The 21,135-nt window shown below is 42.6% G+C and overlaps 1 protein-coding gene across 1 annotated transcript in view; it reads left to right on the forward strand.

Moving 5' to 3' along the window:
* PCM1 (pericentriolar material 1) overlaps window positions 1–21,135 on the forward strand; it is an 83,936-nt gene that overhangs the window by 52,079 nt on the left and 10,722 nt on the right. Inside the window, exons 24-31 of the mRNA XM_060246420.1 lie at window positions 710–1,071; window positions 1,528–1,695; window positions 2,826–2,882; window positions 5,488–5,660; window positions 5,746–5,874; window positions 10,014–10,134; window positions 10,359–10,499; window positions 11,905–12,038. Of these exons, the coding sequence (XP_060102403.1) occupies window positions 710–1,071; window positions 1,528–1,695; window positions 2,826–2,882; window positions 5,488–5,660; window positions 5,746–5,874; window positions 10,014–10,134; window positions 10,359–10,499; window positions 11,905–12,038 (1,285 nt within the window). The remainder of the gene's footprint in view (window positions 1–709; window positions 1,072–1,527; window positions 1,696–2,825; window positions 2,883–5,487; window positions 5,661–5,745; window positions 5,875–10,013; window positions 10,135–10,358; window positions 10,500–11,904; window positions 12,039–21,135) is intronic.

Raw genomic sequence — 21,135 nt, forward strand, 5'->3', positions numbered from 1 at the left:
GAGGAGAGACAGGATGCAGTCCTCTAGTTTTCTCCCACTTATTAGTGCCCCTGTTCCTAGCTATTTGGCAGTACATTCATTCAGGCCTTGGATTCAGTGGGAGCTCACAGGAGCACAGCTCCTGAACCTTTCTGAGAGTTCCACCTCCTCTTTTCCACCTTGTCCATTGAATAGTAGGTGCAGCTGCATAACAATCCTGGATGAGCTCCATCACCCGTTTTTCTACAAAAAGACCCCCGCATTCATTCTTAGAGAAATTCCAGTTTTCCACTCTGTGATCTTGAACATACTCTAAAATGATGGACTGTCTCCACTTGTACTGCTCAGTCTGCTAATTAAAATTCTCCTCTGAAACCCTGCTCTCTGTACTCCAGTCAGCAGAGGTAACCAGTGGTGGGACCTTATCCGTGGAATACCCTCCCTTATGAGGCTCACCTGGTGCTTATCATACTTTATTGTAGGTGCCAGATTAGAACATTTGTTTTTACCCAAGCTTTAATCAAGGGATCTTAATCTGTTTTACCAGTTCCATTGTTTGCTCCTAGCCCGAAGATGGCTTTATTGATATCACTTTAGACTACTTGGTGCTTGTTTTTTGCTGGTTTTATGCTCTTAATGGTTTCTTTTATTGTTTTAGTTGTACACAACTTTTTAAGCAGATCTCAGTGGAAGTATGTATTTTCCAAATGAATCTTTCTTTTCTGTTAAGAGGTGTGAAGCAGCCTGAAGAGGAAGTGGAGAACAGTAGACTGACATGGGTAAATGACCATCAGGATGGAGAAAAAGAGAACCAGATGTTCCCCAAGACTGGGTTTGCAGTGCCAGCACAAGATCCCATTAGTGGTAATCACAAAAATCAACCTGACACCAGCAGGAGAAGAGAATTCGATGAAGAATCTCTGGAGAGCTTCAGTAGCATGCCAGATCCAATGGATCCTACGACTGTGACAAAAGCATTCAAACCCAGGAAAGCATCTGCACAGGCCAGTCTGGCTTCCAAAGACAAAACACCGAAGTCAAAGAATAAGAGAAGGAATACTTCCCACTTTAAACACAGGCCTAAAACTAAAGGTAGGTGCACAGTGTGTAAACACGCAATTTGGCATTGTTTTTTGTTTCACCACTACCTGCAGCTGCTTGTTTCCTTAGAAGTGGCTGTAGAAGTTCTCGTGACTAGCTTACAAGGGCCTTAGCCAGGCATATCCCTCACCCAATAACAGGTTGTTCTGAGAAATGGCAGCTTGCAAGTTTCCTTTCATCAGCCTCTCTTGCAGTTCCCTTGATTCCTCCTCTCCAGATGGCACAATAGGCACAGTTCCTACCTGCCCTAGCTGCCAATGTAGATCTTCACCAGTCAGTCCTTTTCCCCCAGTTCTCATGAGGAGAGATTATACAAAGGTAACTGAGGCCTTTAAACTGCACTAATAATTGGCCTGTGTTTGGAATTTTATAACAGTTAGAACATTAGAACATATTTTTAATGATGTTTTAGAGCAAGTGTGAAAAAAAAATCTCTTTTCATTTAAGGTTATGAAAGTGCCAGTGTTTCTAGTACATGTGAACCTTACAAGAGTAGTAGGAACAGACACTCAACTCGGAAGGAAGAAGTTGTCCAAGCGAAAGTTTTCAGTAAAAAGAATCGGGAACAACTAGAAAAAATAATTAAATACAGCAGATCATCAGAAATGTCCTCAGGTACTTCCTTTAAAACATCTAGCAAAGTTTTCCTTCAAAAATATTGGTTCTGTGACTAAGTAGAAATCCAAGTAGAGTCATACCTTTTTCATAATTGCTGTTGTGCAATTAGTTGTTTGCTGTTATTGCATAGATGTAAAAACACTGTTTGTTCTTAGAATACACAGGGAATTTTTGGCTTCAGCCGCAAATACACTTAAGGCTCTATAAATGAAATGGCAACTAGATACAGGTAACTGTGCATTGCACTGACACCTTGACCTTAAAAATTGCCCCCATTACTTTGTATTATGTTGTCATGTTAAAATTTTAATGGTATTTCATTGAACCATGGGTTTATTTTTTTAGTAAAGGATTCTCTTAAGTATAAAACAATCAACAGTTTCCTGAAATTGCACCTGCATGTACTGTACTGTTCAGCATTGCACTTGTTCACTTTTAAAGGGACACATTCAGGCTTGTCTTTTAAAGGAATAAATTGTTGCAAGCAGTGTACTGAATATCAGTTTCTGTATAAACTCTTTGCATATCCCACAATGATACCCTAAAGGGACAGAGCACTGAAACGAGACAATCATATTGTTCAGTTTTAAACCAGGTCTCACAGGCAGGCCTGAGCCCTATTTCTTCCATTTAGGAACTAAGACTAGGTAGTATTACTTAAAAAAAAAACACTTAACTGATAGTGTCCCTTTTTACCAGAGTGGTGTATATGTGTGTGGGTTTTTTCTCTTTTCCTTTTTGGGTTTCTTTGAAATTGTGGGAGATTAGGTTAGTCCTGAGACTTGACTCAATTTTATACTTACTAAAATGTGTTTTAATTTGGATTTTATTTGCAAACAAATTAAGTGTAATAAATTCTTATCTCTAAAGAATTATGTATTGGGAAACAGGCTGTTGGGCCAGAAACACCATACTTAAAAGAAAAACCTTTTTAAATCTTAAATTTTTTCCTGGAATTTTGCCAAGTAATATATTTTTCCCCTCCTAAGTGTCCTTAGCCCTTCAGGGGGGGGAATTAATAGTATTAAGTGGACTTTCTCCCATTATTTCATTAGGCCTTGCCTTTATTTCTGATACACATTTTTGTGTTTATCACTGTCTGTCCTTCCCATCCCCCTTTCCTGCAGCACATGCTAGGAGAATACTGCAGCAGTCTAACAGAAATGCATGCATAGAAACACCAGGTAATGCATTAACTGCTTAGCTTCTAAACTGATCTTAATTTTTTATTCTTAACAGTTTCATTTCTCAGATCTTGCTGAATAAATTAACAAATAATACTTTAAGTAAAATGCGCTTAGTCTGCAAAAAATTAACTTATTAAGAAAGCAAGTAGATAATTGTCAGTCCTGCACATGTGGAATTAAAATCTTTAGTATGGAAGCATGTGACTTTAAGCCTGATTTGCACAAAAGCAGGAGAATGAAGTGGGAATAAAACTGTAGAATGCAGAAGTGGAAAAATGAACTGCACCACTTGCTTCCGTATGTTTAAAAACTCCTTGCACAAGAAGGCCAACAAAACAAGGGAAAGAAGGAGAAGTTTTCTCCCTTCTGTACTAGTTGTGAGGTTTTCAGGTTTCTCCCTATTGTTCTAGTTTTCAGGAATTTTTTGATCTTGTGAAGGAACATTTGGAAACGGGAATCCCATCACCTGCAGCTCAAAGGTGGTGTGTTCCATTCTACCACCCAGTCCTCTGACTTGTGTAAACCAGGCCTTATAAACAGGTGTGAGCCCTGCTTTCTGTTTTAGAAACTAAGCAGTTGGTAGTTAGTTGAAATTCCTAATGCTTAAGCCTAGCAATTTTTATCCCGGGGTAGGCAAGAATGCAGTATCTGTAAATATTTTGTGCAGCCTGCTTCTTGAGCTGTCAGTCATTACAGCTTTGGACTGGGAAAATGCAGGTGTGTTGCTGTGCCTAGCACAAATAACTACCTTAATATCTTTCATGCTTCTGACTTGAAGGCGGTGTGGCCCGTTTTTTTCTTGGTGGAGTGAAAACATCATGTTAGTCAAGTGAAACTGAACAGGGACATAGGATCCCATCCATAGTTTAAAAAGCAAAGGACAAAGATTTAGATAATAATTATTTATTATATCTTGCTAAAGATGGATTTTAATATGCTTGGAAAACTTCAGGAGCAAACAAGAACATAGCACCTGAAATACTAAAAGATTACACTGTGGTGTGAAATTTTCACAGGCAAGAGTCTGCTTCATCAGGTGTGTGAAATAGACACTGAAACAGATACATTTGTTAGACTGGAATCCAAACCAAAATGCAGCTAGTTTCACAAGCCCATTCCTTGCATTCTTTTCTTTTATTTGTGTCTTGTCATGCTAGTGGGACGGTTACATCTAATGAAGCGGTTTAAGACTTTTTGAGAAACTGTTGCCTCTTGCTGTTAGCCTGGACATACTATTAGAGGTGATATATATATATCCCGGGTTCAGATATATTGAACCTGAAAAATATCAGTATTTCCCAATATTCCATTCAGGAAATATTTGGGAAACCGGAATTTTTTTCCGACTCCATTACACCCCATGGGGATTATGGGTCCCTGTAGGGCAGGGGTGGCCAAGGGTAGCTCTCCAGATGTAGGCAAAAAAAACAACTCCCATCAGCCCCAGCCATTGGCCATGCTGGCTGGGGCTGATGGGAGTTGTAGGCAAAAAACTTATGGAGAGCTACCCTTGGCCACCCCTGCTGTAGGGTATAATGGAGAATTGATCCAGATATATTTGAGGCTTGAGGGGAGGCTCTCTTTTGAGGTAGAGACAACAGATTTGCAGCATAGCTGCTGTTGCCTCTTTTTGACCTCCATCCCCATGTTCTAAAGCTCTGCCTTTACAGCATGCTGCACCTGTTCATCCCAGTTTTTTGGTATTCCTCCAAATCTCTTCTCTCCTATACCTATCTGTTGTCTTTCCAAAGCCTGTTAAGGGGCAGACTAAATGCTCACTTCTTGGCAGTTATGAGGGGTATGTTCATATGTTTACCTTCTTCAGAATGAATTTGCCTCTGTCCCTTAAGTAAGATCTATGCAATAGCACTTATCCTTCTAGAGTGTCCTTTGTATGGTAATCTCGGGAGACGTTCCATTTCAGTGTTTGCATGCTCATTCTGATGTATATTCCGATGACCTAAATACCTTTTTACTTGCTGACGGGTCCAGAAAAAACTCTAGCAGTTGCAAAAAAAAAAAAAATCACTTCTTTAGACTATTGGGTGATAAGTGATTTATTGAGTATTCACTGATCAAGATCAATGTATCATAGAGTTTTTATTGGAGGAAAGGAAGGGAAGAACCTGATAGGAAAATGTGCTGCTTTTCCCAATAAATATTTAAATAGGGTGTGTTTGAAAATGAGACACAAATCTTTATGATGCAGTGTGCTGATTCTTAGCTAATAAATAGTTTCCAAATTATAATATTGCATAGGCATAGCAAGGTTATTGTGCCCTTGCTTCAAGCATTTTTTGGCATAGATCTAGCCTGATTTGTTGTTTATATCAGGGTACTTTGTAGAGTTTATCTGATATATTTGTGTGATGTACAAGGCATAACTTGCAGAAACTAATTTATCACTGAGTTGAATCTCTGTGCAAGATATATATGATGGCTAGAATCACAGCTGTCATGTGCAGGTGCATGGAATTGCCACTCCTCACTTTAAGGTTACTTGGATACCCCCTTCCCATAAGAGACAGCCCCTCAGTATTTGCATGTTACAGTAGGGACAATAGAGAACAGCAGTTATACTTACTGATTCCTTCTTCTACAGAAACAGGCAGTGATCTTTCTATGTTTGAAGCTTTGAGAGACACCATTTATTCTGAAGTAGCTACATTGATATCTCAAAACGAATCTCGCCCTCATTTTCTAATTGAGCTTTTTCATGAACTTCAGATGCTAAATTCAGACTATTTGAGACAAAGAGCACTGTATGCATTACAGGTATGTTAAAAACTTCATATTTGCATATCTGTGTTTTTTAACTAAGAATTTAAAATAGTGTTAACAGAACTGTTGCTTTGATTAGGATATAGTAGCCAGGCATACATCTGAAGACAACACAAAAGCAGAATGTCCAAAACCTCTGAGCTCAACGGCGTGGGTAGGATCCAATTCAGAACTTACACCCAGTGAAAGCCTTGCAACTACTGATGATGTAAGTTTTTTTTAAGTGTTTGGAATTTTCTAATGTGAAACATACCTCTCTATAGGGCTTTAGGGTTTGATGCTGAAATGTGATACCAGTATTTGGTAAGAGCCAAGAGCTGTGTAGGTCTGTGGCATCACACATGGATGAAATGTGTGTAAAACCTGCTGTAGGAGAGTGTCGTCACAAGAGAATGGTAGAAAAATCTTCACTATCAATAAGACATCAGGTTGATCTGCTCACCCAAGGAACTGGGTATCTTTTCCATATTCTGCCATCCTAGCAGTCCCTTCCAGCTCCAGGAAAGCTGACCTCATTTCTTATGAATTTCCATACATATTGCAATTCAGTACATTTAATGTGCTTTAAATAAACAGCCCACAACATTGGTACTTGATATACATTGATCAAGTCTCTTTTTCTGTTCATTGTAGAATCAAATGGAGACTTTCAGCAACCTGACATGCTATTCTGAATATAAGTACATTTCTGATGTCCTTCTTCAGAGATACATGTCATAACAAACAGATGATTTATCTGGAACTATGTTGTAATATATACAGTAATTGCAATAAAATTAAAAAGATTAACACCATGCAAATGTGTATTGTCTAAATTGCATGCCAGTCTTTACAACAGTGCATTGTAATAATGCAGTTCAGTATAGAATTGCTTCCTCCCAAGCATGCCACTATATAGTCAATTTCAGATACAGGTCAAGGTTCTCAATGAATGTAGATTTTATAAAACCTTTGCACTTAATTGCATACAACTGACTGAGAAGTCCAAAATTTAAGGAGGCAGAACACTCAGTATTCTATCCCAAACAACTGTTGAATCATAGGAATGGAGAAAAATCAATATTTAAATCCATTCCATCTGGCATGCAAGTCTTCAGTTTATAAATGTAATATGTCTCCTGTCTCATTAATATTTTTAATGCATTGGCTCTGTTATATGAATGTGGGGAATAACAAAAGATTACACAGAGTCTTAAATCATCTGGGGAGTGATTTTTGTCAAGGAAGTGAGCGATCATGGGCAAATTTTATTTCGGATTCTGTAACAGTGTTACAATATTCTGATTTTCACAGATCTCATGCTGCACTCTATGTAAATCTGGTCGTGTGGACAAGATACAGTTCTTTTGGTATTGCAGTTGGACAGGTGCCTGGATTTAATGACAAACCCATTCTTTGAATTTTTAAATTTTCCCTTCCATTGCCATAGAACAGGCTAAACACGACCCACTTTTAAAGTGGCCGTAAGTCTTGGCATTATCCCCTCTATCGATTTCTTTAAATTTAATGTCTGAATGTAGGACCATATCTCAAATATTCCTTCTTTTTAACCCTATCCTTGGCATTTCCTTACATCCAGATGCTATGTGTCAATTTTTCAAAATGAATTTTTGAATTGAATTAACTAAAGTAGAATATTAAAATAGGCATGAGATATTTCTTTGGTAAGATGCCTGTTAATCGTCTAATAAAGTCTTCCTTGCCAGTCAGCTTGCTCTAGATTTAGCTCCTTTCACTATTACCATAGGATATCCCCGTGTCAGAAACTGTTTAGACAGCTTGCTTCTGGCTTTATGGTAATCCATAGGTAATGTTGAATAGCGTTTCAGTTGACCATATGGGAGATCATTGTGGAGGTGATAAGGATGGAGTGAATCATAATCTAAGAAATAATCTTGTTTGTGGGTTTTTCAGATGTTTGTACATCCAATATTGCCATGCTCTTAAAATACTTTGGTGTCCAAAAAAGTCACTGAAGAGAGATGAAAATTATACTCAGATTCAATAATCTGGTGTAACGTTCATTCAAAGAATTCCTGGGTTTTGTTTTTGTCTCTAAATATACCAAAAATATTGTCTATCAATCTTTTATATACAAGGGGTTCTGGTTCTGATTTCAAAAATTATTTTCCTAGAAATTCATAAATAAATTGGCTACAGTAGGAGCCATGGGACTTCCCATCACTGTTCTTCTTGTTTGTAAATTTAGTATGTCTCCAGTCTGAAATACTTTTCATTTATAAATGGAAGACTTGCATGCCAGATGGAATGAATTTAAATATTGGTTTTTCTCCACTCCTATGATTCAGCAGTTGTTTGGTATAGAACAGGGGTGTCGAACTCATTTGTTATGAGGGCTGGATCTTCACCTTGTCGGGCCGGGCCATGTGTGTCATAAAATGTAATGCCAAGTAGGGGAGATATAAACTTTATAAAGAACACAGATGAACACATACACTCAGCGTAAGCCACCCTGCTAGCTTGTTGAGCCTCAGCCAACAGGAGGAAGAGAGGCTTGGCTCAGTAGCTCTGCTGTGCAATTGAGAGAGCCTGGCAAAGCTAGCTCTCCTTCCCCCATTTCCTCCCCAAAGGAGGAGGTTTGCTCTGTAGCTCCTGTGCGATTGCCTGACAAAGCAAATTGTGATGCAGAAGGAAATGAGAGGGAGAAGGAAGCAGACAACAGTGAGTTGCTCGTGGGCGTGATAGGATCCCTCCGGGGGCCTGATTTGGCCCTCAGGCCGCATGTTTGACACCCCTGGTATAGAACATTGAGTGTTCTACCTCTTTAAATTTCAGACTTGTCTCATAGTTGGCTGTATGCAATTAAGTGCAAAGAGTTTTATAACAGCAACTAAAGCCTACATTCATTGAGAACCTTGTGCTGTATCTGAAATAGATTAAACAGAAGGAAGCGATTCTATACTGCTGAATTACATTATTACAAGGCATTGGGTAAGAAAATTGTTGTAGAGACAGTGCACATTTGGCTGGTGTTAACGTTTTTAATTTTATTGCAATTATTGTATATATTACAATGTAGTTCTGGATCACTCATTTGATTGCTGAAGGACATCAGAAACGTACTTATATCTGGAATAGCACATCAGATTGCTGATAGTCTCCATTTGACTGTACAACGAATGGAAAAAAGAGATTTGATCAATGTATATCAAGTACTAGCATTGTGGACTGTTTATTTAATGCACCAGAAATGTATTGAATTGGAATATAAGTATGGAAATTTATTTATAAATTTTACATTATTATGAATATGTGATTTCATTGTACGTGAAAAACTGAATATTGCTGATAAAATTCTATAATAGACATTTTGACTTAACTAGTACCAAGAGAGAACATTAGTAAAAAAAGCCTTTTATATAATACAGTGATTGGTACAGTGATTATCTTTCTTACTATGATTTGCGTCACTGTGGTCCCATTAATTCTGTGTTTAATACTCTAACCAGGAAAGTTAACTCCTGGAGTTGGGGGCTGTATTCAGGCAGGATAAGTGCACAGCTCTGCTGATAAAAGAAGTAGATCAGGTGATGTCATCCCCTTCTCATTGTAACTCCCCAGTCCACATGGGTCCCTGAACTTTTGGGATCAAATTGTCCATGTTTGTAATGCTGACAGGATCCAGCAAACGTATTTTATAAAAGTGTAAATGGACAATTTCCATGTATTGAGTAGTGGTCATATTCCACACAAGAACCCATTGGTTTTGAAAAGCTGTAAAATACTGTTGGATGGCTTTGCACATAGGAATCCTCAAGTCTCCCCAGGCTCTTTCCTCATTCCCTTGTAGTTCCTGTCACCTTTTCCATTTTATATTGGTGTTTACTCTTAAGAAGCAACCAATCAAGTAGGATTGCCAATAAGTCTGTAATGCTATTGCAGATGTGAGCAGTAATAAGCACCCACAAATATTTGCATTAACAAGATGGAATATGCAGGGCCACTTTTGGGCAGCCTTGAAACCATTGGGACAGATCATATACCCAGCACCTATGCAACTATTAGGGCAGATCATGTATTCAGCACCTGTGAATCCCTCCCAAACTCCTTATTTTTTCCTGTGAACAGTAGTCAGCTTGACAGTGGTTATCAGGGATCAGAAAACTTCCATGTTCTTTAGGCCTCAGCCTGAACCACTGTTTCAGTTTTGAACATGGAATGTCTTGATAGGAACTTTAGCTGCAGATATTCTTATGGTTTTTGTTCTTAATTGCAATCCTGTGTAGTACATTTTTAAAAGCTTGTGTAATTTTAAGAGAGAATTGGTATTTGGCCAATCATTTGTGGAAGAGTATGTGCCAGTTTGTTTTGTTGTATGTTTTAAAGGAGACATTTGAGAAGAACTTTGATCCAGAAGCCTGTAGAGAATGTGAACAGAATGATGCAGACAATGGCAGTACTATGTCTGCATCTTCCAATTTTGAGCCCTTTGCTACTGATGATCTTGGTGAGCATAAAAATAAGTGGTTAAATGATATAGAACAGCAGCTTGATGTTTGTTTTGTTTTGATAGGGGATCTGAACTACTTTATTGTCAAAGTATTCTGCAGTGGTTTCTACCAAAGCGTAACTGCTCTTTGTTCTTGTATTTTTTATATTTAAATGTTACATGCTGATGTTTGACTTCAGAAGCTAAAACATATTGTAAAAGATTTTGTTGCCTGAATATAGGCAACACTGTTATTCATTTAGGTCAGGCGTTGGCTCGGATGAGAGAATATGAGCGAGTAAAAATGGCAGCTGACAGTAATCTTGACTCTGAAGATGGTTGTGGTAGTAATCCCCAGGTTGCTTCTGCTTCTAAACTGGAAGGTATGGTTATATGTATATGTTCATTTCAAAGGACCTCACAGCAACACTTGTGGTCTTGTTAGACAGTCTCCCATCTAGGACATTATCCAGGCTTAAAAGGCAGAGTGTTGAGGTGGTAAAATGGACTGTAACACTTTGGATATCAGTGAGCGGTTTACAGGGGTTTTTTTTCAATTTCTCTTACATTAATTATTCCCTAAAAACTAACACAACATATGAAAGGATGGGCTAGAGAATTTATTTCTGATGTGCTAATTTCTTACTTGCAGGGAGTTTTAACATAGAATAATTATGACAGACATAGCTCCCATCGCCGGACACTGTGCAATGGTACAGTCAGACAAGGATCATTACTTAACAGAGATGTATTTTACTGCTTTAACAACATATAAAATGTATTATGATTCAGTCTGCATATTAAATTTAAAAATATAAATGCCTCAGTTTGGAACAGTCAAAATTGCACAAATGCCCAATACTAAAGAGAAAACTTCAATAATGTAATTGTGGACAAAATTATTCACATTTTAAACTGTGTATATACAACGAATTTTCAAGCCTATATACTCAACATTATCTAATGTTCTGTATTGTCGCATATAACATTTCTTCATTTTACACATTCCAGTTGAGTAAAATCTTGTCTTAAAAAGCATTTTACTTATTCCAAATGAGAGAGGATATTTCATAGGAGTTTTCAGTGTTTCTCAGAATTTCCAGTTTTTCACTTAAAACAATTAAAAAGAGTGTGGGTGGGGTGGAAAATATTCTGTGTTCCTTTGTTCAGGGTTTTGCATATGGCAAATCCATTCTCAACTGTGAAGCTTGGGCTAGTTTCAGTCTAACCTATCTCAGAGAGTGGGTGTGAGGTAAAAATTGGAGGGAAGGACCATGTGCACCACCACCTTGTTCTTTCAAGGAAGGTGAGATAAAACGCAGTAGTTAGCCCGTTTTGACCATCTTGTTCTGCTGCATGAGTACACCAGGTCTTATTTGGCTTCAGAAATGGTGCCTTAACACTGTTCTCTGAGGAAACATGTGTATGCACATGGGAGCAAAGTGAGGGTCTTCAGTGAGAGGAGAGAATAACTGAAAATCATCCACCTCCTTTTATGGGCAGAGCAAGCAGAAAAGATGGTGACCATACACATTAGGTTATATCCTGCTGAGTTACCAGCTGTGCATCCCTCTGGGGAAAGAACCATCTGGCAGCACAAGCAGGTCTTCTGACAGAGGAAAAGTCTTGTGCTTTGGTGGAATGCTCTTGTGCTGGATGTGCTCTTGGCTGCTTGGGGTGATGAGATACAATCTTTGGACTTTTAAATCCTTAAATAGCCTTTACATAATCAGGTAGCAGTTGCTACCTATTCTGAAATCGGCTAACCTTTTTTTTTTCTTTTTAAAGGTTCAGATACAGTTGAAGGACGCTGTGGTCAACAACCTAGTGAAGTATCTGCTGTTCCTTGCCCCCGAATTGATACTCAGCAGCTTGACAGGCAGATTAAAGCTATCATGAAAGAGGTGATCCCTTTTCTGAAGGTAATTTAAATTTAGCTTGCCTTCTTTGGCTTAAGAGGCTATTACGTTTATCCACTTTTAACCACTTCCTTCCAAGCAGCACAAATGTTTATCTGGCCAGTATGCTACCTTAATATAAGGTGGTAGAGCAGTTTTTGTTGGCATGCACAAATATTGTGGTTCTGATTCTAGCTGAGTGGGTGTTTTCTCTTTCTTACAAGTAACATAATAATAATAAGTTTATTTTTATATCCCGCCCTCCCCCGCCACAGGCAGGCTCAGAGCGGCTCACAGAGTATGGTGAATACCATATTTACAGTAAAATACAATCATATAAAACAGTTAAAATATAATTGACTTTCATATATAAATTAAGTTAAAAGTTAAATAAACAATTGTGCCAAATAGATTAACAATTAAGGTGCTACCATTCAGAATACATACAAGATGGCTAGATGTCATTTTAGCTGGGTTCTGTCTCAAAAGCGAGCTGAAACAGGGCGGTTTTACAGGCCCTGCGGAACTGATTCAGGTCTCACAGGGCTCGCACCTCTTCTGATAGTTGATTCCACCATACTTCCATTGAGCTCCCTCTTGCACCAGTGGGTGTATAAACTCATGGTTAATATGTCAGTCCATTGTGGTATTGAGTTGAAACTGCACTTGGCTTGATCAGTCCTGTGATAACTATTGTACTGATTAACATCTCCTTTGCCTTCCCCCCTCCCAGGCTGTGAGCAACTGAGAGGTTAAGGTGTCTGTATGTGCAGAGGACTTGAAGCCCCTCCTCCCTTGGGTAGCATGCCACCAGCCAGACAATTTTGAGCCTTATAAACTCTTCCAGTGGACTGATTTACTGAAAGCAGGGTTTCCATGTGAAGGTGCACGTACAATAACTATTTTTTTCTCCTCTGAGCCTTAGTGAATCCCTCTAGCTGAGCTAGGTGTGTAGTGTCCCTATGTAGTGAACAGCCACCTGCATGTGTTAGAGCTTTCCACTGTTTGAGATCTGTACAATAGGGGAAAAAAAGAAAAGAGCTTAAACATCCTCTACAGCAGGGGTGGCCAAAGAATCTCTCCAGATGTTTTTTGCCTACAACTCCCATCAGCCCCAGCCAGCATGACCAATGGCTGGAGCTGATGGAAGTTGTAGGCAAAAAACATCTGGAGAGCTACCTTTGGCCACCCCTGCTCTACAGCAAAGGTGCCAAGCCAATCATATGGCCCACAGGATGAGTCTGGCCCATCCAGAGCTTTCATCAGGCCTATGAGCATGCGAGGGAGGGAACAGGAGGCTGCTTGGGGGTATGAGCGGGTAAGCCTCTCCAGTTGTGGCTTCAGTGTGGTGGAACAACCTCCTCTGTAGCAGTGTACTTCAGTATCAGTCTCCCTTGTAAGTAGGGGGCTGCTGCAGTTGCAATCACATCAGCCTTCCCTCCCCTCCCTCCCTTCCCATGGCACATGGTGAGGCAGCTCTTTTCCCTGCCTGAGTTGGACAGTGCCCAGCAAAAGTGGCATTCCAAAGGTGGGATGGGGTGAGGGGAGTGGACCACCCTGGGTGCTTTCGGTGAGGGCTGCCCAAAAGCTCGATGTGGGAGGGGGGGAGGCTTTGTATTAATAAGGAGGAATAAATTGCAAGGAGACACTTGATTTGCTTGGCTTGGACTGTGATCCTGGAAAAAAAGATTGTTCTTCCTCCCGCCAGTGCAAAACCCACGTTGGAGCAGAGTCTCAATCAACAAGAAAAAAGTTAGAGAAAATATATTCTCTTCTTGCTTAGCACAGTATTCTTAACTGTGCTGAGCAAGAAGAGAATGTGTTTTTCCCCCTTTTTTCCCTCCACAAAGTCAGGGATGCCCGTGAGCCAATAGCCTGAGCGGAATGCTTCAGAATCCAAGGGCAGACTCTCATTTCTCTCCTTGGTGCATTTCTGTGCACATCAGAAGCTGTGGAACGGACAGGGCTGCCCCAGCTTAGATCATGAGGCTGAAAAAGAGGATAATTCTCCCTTGAGCAGAGTTTCAATCAACAAGAAAAAAGCTAGGGAAAAATAATTTTCTTCTTGCTCAGCACAGTATTCTTAACTGCGACTAGCAAGTAGAGAATGGATTTTTTCCCCTCCACAAAGCCAGGGACACTCCTCCCTCTTTCCATTTGAAAGAGGGCAGCTCTTCACATCTGAACAACTGGAAACAAATGATCCAGTTACTTCATTTCTTGTCCCTCCCCAGGATTGTGAGGTTCGAGGAAAAAGCTTGGATTGCTCCCATTAAGCTGCATCATTTTTTGTCCGCACCCTGAAGACTTTGCATTTGGTTTCTTTTCTTGGAAGGTCTATATATGGAAACTGTCTTTGAAGAATTTTTGTATATTGAGTAAAAAATAATATTGTTAATTGGGTTTGCCTGTGTACTTTATAAAGTTTATATCTCTGGTATCTGGAGTTATGTTTTATGGTACACATGATGTGGCCTGGCTCAACAAAGTGACATTTATGTCAGATCTGGTCCTCGTAACAAATGAGTTCAACATCCCTGTTCTACAGATTAAGCACAAAAGGATAGGAATGTATAAGTGTTACAGAGAACTAGGAAGTAAAATGCAATAGGGATATTTCCTGAGTTGCACTGGTTACTGAATTACCTTGACTTTTCTCTCAGAGAAATGAACTGATGCCAACAGGAAGGAAGAATGCTCTTGCCATTTATGCAGACTTCAGCTCTGTTCCTCCCCATCCCCCTGTTTTGATATAATCTCTGAGTGAGCTGAACATTTAACACCTTCTTTCCCAGCTGGAAAGGATTCTGTGGAGCCAGTCATCTTCATCCTGCCAAGCTGCCTAATGGTGCCTTGTCATGCACTAACGGTTTTGAGGCTTTCTGGCCAGATTATTAAAAGTAATCAATTTCCCCACTTATTTACAAGGTAACCAAACGGGCGCCTCTTTTCTGCTCTGAGTATAATATGAAAATATTATGGGTGATGAGAGGCATGTGTGGGGCTCTCTAATTAGTAGCAGCCATCATAAACATTTATCACATTAAACTGCAGAAGCTTCTTGCAATGCAGGAGTGTAATTGAATGTTGTGTTGAACCCTTATAGATATGGAAGTACAGCTACATAGTCTGCTGAGCTGCATATTTAGTAGATTGTTGCTCTCATTTAAGAACTCCAGTTCATGAAGCAAGGCATAAGGCAGCTTAATTCAGCAACTTATATTTATATAAGATAAAAATTTTAGTTGAAATATTCATGACCACAGAAAAAACGTAATGTATATTAAGTTTTACGGTGACTGATACGGGTGGCGTAGAATTTCTTCAGGAATTTAACAATGCCACAGAGTTACACCCGTCTAAATTAATTGAAGTCAAGGGTGGTAAGTACCTGTTTAGGATGGCATTGCAGTTCTCCCTAAGAGGCGGAGGACATCTTGGGTGTTTCCCACCGTCCAATCAGGGAGGCAGGAATCTTAAAAAACTTCCCCTTCCTGTGGATGTGGGAACCACCCTCCTTCCAGTTTATTTCCTGCCTCGACAGGGAGTAGCAGCGTTTAGGCTAGGTTCCTACCCTTTCTCATTACTTGCCTATCTCTTTAAAAAAAAAAAAAAAAGATACTTTTTCTTTCCCCTCAGTTCCTACCTTGTTGTTCATCTCCTAATATTCTACCTCAGATCTTTTTCTGCCTTCTCAATCCGTCCTTCAGTCCCTCTCAGCTTCTCTGCCTCCTTTCCCTCCCCACTTTCTTCAGCGCTTCAGAAGCGGCGCGGCTGTTTAAACTCAAGCCGCGGCCGAGCGCACAGCATTCAAGCCGCAGAGGAGAGGGAAAATGACGCGTCGGTCAAGAGACGCGTTCATGGACGACGACCTGGTTCCTGACGCCTGGCGCGGAACCGAGAGGCCCGCCTCCGGAGCCGGCATGTCTTCTAAGCTTGCCTCGGCTACCGGCAACGTGCCCTGTAGGGGCGAGAAAACCCAAAGGCGAACGCAGGCGGCGCTGGTCTTCCCCAGCCACGGAGGAGGCTTCCTCGTCAGGGCTCTTCCCCACTGGCAGCGGCCATCTTGGGGAGCGCAAAAAGGCGCGAAACGGGGACAGACCTCAGCCATGCAGCTTCCAGACGCAGGAACGTCCCGATGCCAACCTCCTGGCGGGAGACTCAGTTGCAGATGTGATCCAACCTGCGCTGGAAGCCACGCAGACCTGCCAGCCCCAGTCGGGCTTGGGTAACGTACCCTTTATGGGGCCCTCCTTTTTTACTGAGTTTCTTGAATCAATAAAGCAGACAGTGGGGGCAGCAGTCAGGGCATCTGGCCATAGGAGACCCAGGTCCCCCAGGTCCAGTTCCCCCTCCAGATCACCTTCTCCAAAGAGGTCCAGAGGTAGCTCCAGCCACCATAGGGCTTCAAAGAAACCTCTGCTCTGTGACCAGATGGAGAGCGAAAGATCCATTTCTGAGACCCACTCTCATGATTCCTATGGGGGAGATCGGGAGGAGGGCGAATTCTTATCTGATGAGGAGATAGAGGACGTTGCAGTTCCGGAACCCTCATCACGGTTTTTTCAAGGCAGAAGAGTTCCAACCTCTTTTAGCCAAGGTGCTGTCTGCTCTAGACTTACAAGCATCACCCGAGGAGCAGGAGTCTCCCCACCCACTTGCCAACCCCAGAAACAAACCCAAGGGAAATACGGAGTTTTTTCCCCAGATTCAGATCCTCTGAAAAGGTTTTTCCCTTCCCTGAGTTCTTTGAGCGTCAGTTGAAATCTGAGTGGGCCAAACCTAGTACCAACAGACAGGTACCCAATTCTATCAAGAAGCTCTATGAATTACCTGCCTTTGCTAACGATATGCTGCAAGTACCATTGGTGGATGCACCAATCGCAGCCTTACAGTCTGTTAGCCTAACAGCCTTACAGTCTGTTAGATGAGGATGGCCATGGCTTGGTGCGAGACAACTGGGACAAAAAGATAGACTTGGCCTTGAAGAGGAGCCACGAAGCTACGGCTCTGGCCATCAAGGCAGCTGCGGCCACCTCTATAGTTTCCAGAGCAGCGATCGTCTGGATAAGACGGCTTACTCAGCTACTGCTGGACGTGGATAAACGGGTCCTGGAAGGTACCAGCAGACTCCTTAGGGCCTCCGAATTTTCAGCGGATGCCTCATTGGATGCCCTCACTTTCTCCGCTAGAGCAATGGCATCAAGCACTGTAGCAAGGCGGGGGTTATGGCTCCGGGCTTGGCCGGCAGACGTGCACTCAGAAAGTCCATCGTGTCAGCATACCCATTCCAGGGAGAAAAGCTATTTGGAGACACCCTGGATAAGATCCTGGTGGAAACACGGGATAAGAAAAAGGCCATGCCCAAGTATCTGCACCGCTCCGATAAGAGAAGCTTCGGGTCTGGTTCCTTTCGTGCCTCCTCCAGCTTCTCCAAACCAAAACAGGACTTCAGAAGAACAACCTGGGGACAGTCCAAACAGAGTTTCCAAAAGGGCTTCTCCAAATCACGATTCCAGAGGAATCAGCCCGATAGGTCCGACAAATTTGAGAAGGGCCCCAAGCCCAACAAAGCATGACTGGAATTCTATTCCAGTGGGGGGCCGTCTACTACACTTCCAGCAGGCGTGGGCGGCCTCGAGGGTCGATGCTTGGACGTTGGGAATTGTTTCATGGGGTTACCCCATAGAATTCAAAAGGGCACCTCCTGTTCGTTACTTGGTGTCTCCTCTTCGCTCAAACCCAGAACAAAAAAGCATCACCCTCAAAGCAATTCAACATTTGCTGCAAATTGCAACGATAGAACCTGTTCCTCCATTGCAGAGAGGTCAAGGCGTCTATTCCATCTTCTTCACGGTGCCCAAGAAAAACGGGGGCTGGAGAGCGATTCTAGACCTGAAATTTTTTAAACAGACATATCAACCTCCGTCACTTCAGGATGGAGTCCATCAAATCTATAACGGAGTCCCTGCACCATCAGGACTACATGTCTTCTCTGGGCCTAACAGAGGCATATCTGCACATTCCAATCCTCCCAGCACATCGCAAGTTTCTTCGTTTTTTGCGTAAATGGGACTCACTACCAATTCAGAGCCTTACCCTTCGGCCTGGCGACGGCACCACGGGTGTTCACCAAGGTGTTGGTGAACCTGATTGCAATCCTCAGACAGAGAGGGATACATGTGCACCCCTTCCTCGACGACCTGCTGATAAGATCCTCGTCGAGGGAGAGTGCGGAGCAGGACGTTATACACACCATATCCTGTCTTCAACAACACGGGTTCATAATCAACATTCCCAAGAGTCATTTACAACCGTCCCAGAGGCTACAACATCTGGGTATGGTCATCGACACAAGGATGAATTCTGTTTTCCTCCCAGAAGACAAGATACTGAGGACCAAGGCATTGGTGCTCCAGTTAGTGCGGGAACCATTGTCATCTCTCCAGACCCTGGCACGACTTATGGGTCTTCTAGTCTCAAATCTGAAGGCGCTTCAATGGGGTCGCTTTTCACACCAGACAACTTCAGATGTTTTTGCGCCCTTATCAGATCCAGATCATGGAGAAGCGCCCTATGTCGTTGTCTGTTCCCAAGAAGGTCAAGGAGAGTCTCCTGTGGTGGACGAAGGTCCACAACCTGCGTCAGGGGAGAACGTTCCTCGTAGAGAAGGAAATACAGTTCCTTTCGGACGCCAGACTTTCAGGTTGGGGGGGCGACCCTCAACGAGATACCTACCCAGGGCCAGTGGACACCCGAGGAGGCGAGTCTTCCCATCAACCTTCTGAAACTCCGTGCGAACGGACAATATCGCTGCCAAGGCCTATTTAAACAATCAAGGGGGGTCCAGGTCGACTTCCCTTCGCAAGGAGGCCGTGAAACTGTTCGAATGGGCGGAGAGACATCTAAAGTCCATAAGGGCGGAGCATATCAAGGGGACTTGCAATATCAAGGCGGACTGGCTCAGTTGGGAGAGCATTCAATCGGGAGAGTGGTCTCCCAACAAGAAGCTTTTCTTAACGCTTCGGCCCGCCGGTGTTGGACCTCTTTGCGTCTTCTCAGAACCACCAGCTTCCTCGATTCTACACGAGGTACTACCACTACCAAGCGGAGGCCACGGACGCATTAACTTCTCCCTGGCCGCAAGGCCTTCTATACGCCTTTCCCCCAATCCCGATCATTCCGAGGTTGCTCAGAAGGATCAGGCTGCTAAGGGCCGACGTCATTCTGGTTGCTTCCTGGTGGCCGCGACGTCACTGGTTCTCATCAATCCAACAGATGTCAGTAGCGGAGCTGCTTCACTTACCAATCTGTCCAGACATGCTGTTACAGGGCCCGGTGTGGCATCCTCATACAGACTGGCTGAGGTTGACCGCTTGGAGGTTGAACGGCGCTCTCTCCTAGATCTTGGTTATGCAAGTGACGTGACGATCACCATCCTAGCATCCAGAAAAAGCTCCACAACGCGGATCTACGACATGTCCTGGAAAGCCTTCCACAGATGGTGTCGGAGAAAAGCCGTGGACCCGTTGCATCCTTCTGTCCCCAAGATCCTACAGTTCCTTCAGGACGTTCTCCATTCTGGATTGAAGCCAGCTACCCTCAAACGTCAGGTGGCAGCCTTATCCTCAGTTCTCCAGCAGGTGGACGGCGTGGACCTCTCATCTCACCCCCATATTCGACGCTTCCTTAGAGGAGCCTCCATGAGTTCTCCACCACAAGTACATCGGTTTCCTACCTGGAGATTGAACCTGGTACTCTCGGCCCTAACAGGTCCTCCTTTCGAGCCCTTAAGTTCTGTATTCCTAAAGTTCATGCGTATGAAGACCATCTTTCTGGTGGCAATAACATCGGCCAGAAGAGTTTCAGAGATCGGGGCCTTATCGGTTAAGAGGGAACTGTGTGTGTGTTCCACAAGGACAAGGTGGTCCTCTATCCGGACCCTACCTTCCAACCAAAGGTCTCTTCTAGATTCCATCAGAGTCAAGAGATCAACTTACCATCCTTCTGTCCGGATCCCAAGCATCCCAAGGAGCGCACATGGCATACCTTAGACGTGCGAAGAGCAATTAAGGTCTATCTTACAAAACTGAATCTATCCGAAAATTAGACTTCATGTTCATTAATATAGCGGCTCCTAGACTGGGACAGAAGATGTCCAAATCAGCAATTAGCTACGCCATCAAGCAGTGTATATCGGAGGCGTATAAGGCGTTAAACCTTCAAGTACCACCAGGGATCACTGCACACTCAACCAGGAGTGCGGCCACCAATGCTGCCTTCAACAGGAATGCCTCCATAGAGGAGGTGTGCAAGGCAGCTACGTGGGCATCTATCTCCACTTTCATCCGACACTATAAGTTGAACGCATATGTGTCGGCGGACGCAACTTTGGCAGACGAATCCTGCAACACGTGCTGCCTGAGTAGGACGATCCCACCCTGTATGACATACTGCTATGGGAGCACCCAAGATGTCCTCCGCCTCTTAGGGAGAACGACCCTTGGCACTTACCGTGAGGGGTCCTTCTCCTAAGAGGACAGGAGGACATCTTGCCCTCCCCTTCTTCTATCGTCCTACCCTGGGCAGCATCTATGTATCTGGATCTAACTTCTTCTCCTGTAGTCTCACCTACAGCTGTTGATTACTCTTTAACACAGGCTACCTGTAGTTTACATGTTTTTTCTCAGTTTCTATACGAGTTTATTTCAGTCGGTTTGGGAGGCTCATGCCAAGTTTTTGTACCGACCACCAGTTAGCTCACCTTTTTTCATAGCAGCGATGGTTGCAAGAGTTCTTTACTGCTTCTCGGAGTCACCCGAACTGGAAGGAGGGTGGTTCCCACATCCACAGGAAGGGGAAGTTTTTTAAGATTCCTGCCTCCCTGATTGGACGGTGGGAAACACCCAAGATGTCCTCCTGTCCTCTTAGGAGAAGGACCCCTCACGGTAAGTGCCAAGGGTCGTTTTATGTTCTTTGGTCTGTAGTGCTGCTTGTTTTTGATTATTTAATGCTGTTATTTAATTAATTTATTATTTAATACTATATGATTAAGTAATGCGCTGAAGATCTTAACTTTTCCCATGTTTTCCTGCAGTCTGCATGTGCAGTGCTTTTGTTA

This window comes from Heteronotia binoei, chromosome 9 (assembly GCF_032191835.1).
Source record: "Heteronotia binoei isolate CCM8104 ecotype False Entrance Well chromosome 9, APGP_CSIRO_Hbin_v1, whole genome shotgun sequence".
Classification (NCBI taxonomy): domain Eukaryota; kingdom Metazoa; phylum Chordata; class Lepidosauria; order Squamata; family Gekkonidae; genus Heteronotia; species Heteronotia binoei.